The sequence below is a fragment of the Plectropomus leopardus genome, unplaced genomic scaffold, assembly GCF_008729295.1.
Source record: "Plectropomus leopardus isolate mb unplaced genomic scaffold, YSFRI_Pleo_2.0 unplaced_scaffold27746, whole genome shotgun sequence".
Taxonomy (NCBI): domain Eukaryota; kingdom Metazoa; phylum Chordata; class Actinopteri; order Perciformes; family Serranidae; genus Plectropomus; species Plectropomus leopardus.
Window position 1 is genome coordinate 984 of NW_024630208.1, and position 2648 is coordinate 3631.

General features: G+C 37.5%; 1 gene segment (V, D, J or C); it reads left to right on the forward strand.

The window, feature by feature from the left end:
- Window positions 1–311: 311 nt before the first annotated feature.
- Window positions 312–792, forward strand: LOC121937880. The segment is given in 2 exon segments: window positions 312–378; window positions 476–792. Coding segments are annotated over 2 exon segments (366 nt in total).
- Window positions 793–2648: the final 1856 nt, after the last annotated feature.

A 2648-nucleotide genomic window follows, 5' to 3' on the forward strand; every position in this document is an offset into this window, starting at 1 on the left:
AATCTCTCAAAATGCTACATCTAGATTTGCTGCACCATCACTTCATTGTTGCTTTTATAAATATATCAATTAGAAGACTAAAGTTGCGCTTAAATTATTGTTGTGGTCATGTTGATACCCAACGTTACACAATTTAAAACACATGGTTATATTTGAAAAAAATACATAGTTACGGACACTTCTCGGTCAGTCAACATTAATCTGAGTCTCACCAAAGAAGATACCAATTCTCTCTGTGAGGAGGAGTCAATGCAAAACTCAGATATCTTCCACCTCTATTTATCTGACTGCAGTGAGGAGGACAGGGGACAGTGGACACACAGTTTAAAATGATGGACTACAGGACAGGACTGCTGCTGTTAACTATCTGCTGGGCAGGTGAAGATTTCTCTGATCATTATTTGTGCTACCAAAGTATCTAGATCTGACATATTTCCATTACATTAACTGAAACATTTTCTTTTTGTCTCAACAGGTGTTGCTGCTCAGACGCTGACAGAATCTGAGCCAGTTATTAAAAGGCCTGGAGAATCCCACAAATTGACTTGTACAGCCTCTGGATTCACATTTAGTGACTACTACATGCACTGGATCAGACAGGCTCCTGGAAAAGGACTGGAGTGGGTCTCCAGAATTGAAAGTGGTAGTGGTAGCAGCAAACTCTACTCTGAGTCAGTTAAAGGCCGGTTCACCATCTCCAGAGACAACAGCAGACAGCAGCTGTATCTGCAGATGAACAGTCTGAAGACTGAAGATTCTGCTGTTTATTATTGTGCACGATACCCACAGTGACTGGTGTTGGTTGAGCTGCTGCACAAAATCCTACTGTACTCCTTTTTTGTTGGGCTGATAAGAGTATAAGCATTAGGTGTTTAGGTTAGGTTTAGGTTAGGTTAGGTTATATCTTGTACATTTATTTTTTTATTTTAAAAAAAATCACAAATTTTGAACCAACAATTAATAATAGTTTCCCTTGCATTACACACATAAAATAAAATAAACATCAATTGTTCATAAAAAGGCTGTAATTAAACAATTGTACTACAAATACTTTACAGTTCCACATATTAATATAACACACAATAATGTTTGTAAGTTATGTGGAATCTAAACAAGTCATGATATGAAACATAATGTTGCTATTTCCTGTATCACACCACTAGAGGGCACTCAGTGTAAAGTTTCTCTCCTCTGTCACTGGAAGGAGACATTATTTTCTTAACTTACTGACAATCAAACCCTGAGCTGAACTAGTTTTACTCAGTGTTTGGGAGCTCACTTTACCACAACACAAAAACAAATTAATCAGCAGTATCTGCAGCTTCATGTGTGTATTCAGTTGCAGTTCGACATCTCACCCTCTCAAAGAGATTTCAAGATAAAAAGCTGGAAGGCTTAAGTAGTTGCTGTTTGTTCTTGTGCTTTTGAGAAACTGTGATGAAAGCTGATTAAACAGAGGATACAGCTATAAGAACAAAATGTTGGTGCTTTTCATCATGCTACCGTGTTTCCTCACTTCCCACACTTGCATCTCTTTCTTGCATCTTAGCCCCTCCCAGCAAGGATGTGTGAGAGATGCAAGAAAGAGACAAGTACAGCTGTGGTTACTCACTCAAGCCTCCAACAGAGCTTTCCTCTCTACCTGCTACTCATCTGGTCGGGGTGCATTTAATCGAGCAGTCGACTGAACTTCATTGTCAAACTACACCATAACAAAACATATCACTGTCCAAAAATTACAACCAATATTAAAAGTCAATGAGAAGACTCCAGAATATGTAACAAATATACAATATCTATCATAATACTGTTTTTTTGGAGTGTACATGCAGTCCATTGTTTGACAATTTTAATTCCCTTTCATTAGACAGTGCCTCAAGCAGCAGTGGGGGTTCCCTTTCGACAATTGTGGCCTTGCCTGTCTTGCGCACGTCCCAAGCTTAGAGAGGACATTTGGTCAAATCAAGGTAAACAGTATATATCCATTTAAAAGTGTGCAGTTGTAGTGTGCGGTAGTATATTTATATTTTGACCATGTCATTTGCTTTTTCAAAAATGTAAGACTAGTCTCCATTAAAATAAACATTTGATTTGAAAATGTATCTTAGTTGAATATTCAGTAATTAAAATAGCGTGTGTATCCTTTTGGCATCCAAACTACTGTATTTTACAATACAAATAGTAACCAGGAATTTGGTGTTTTTTATTATGTCCCTCTGCTCTTACAGGAAACTCTGCAGATGTGAAAGTACATCTGCTTTCCATGTTGTCTTTTTACACCTGTAGAGGGAGGTCTATGCAAACACTTCCCTCCTTATAATCGTGTCGTTATCATGACAACTCCCAGATCATTTATGACAGTTCAACTGGGAGTCTTAATAAATCTTTAAAAGATTCACATCAGAGAGCACTGCATTACAGTGTTTACCACAGATTAGAAAATATGATCTTTTGGAGTTTGTTCTTCATAGTTACTTTTCATGGTGAGAAATATATTTCTGAAACACACTGAAGACAGTCTTTTCTACATATAACCTATAATTTGCAAGTTAGATGGATGATGATCACAATTTGTCAACTTACAGGAGTTTGGAGTGAGATCAAACTGGACCAGTCTCCCTCTGAGGTGAAGAGATCTGGAGATACAG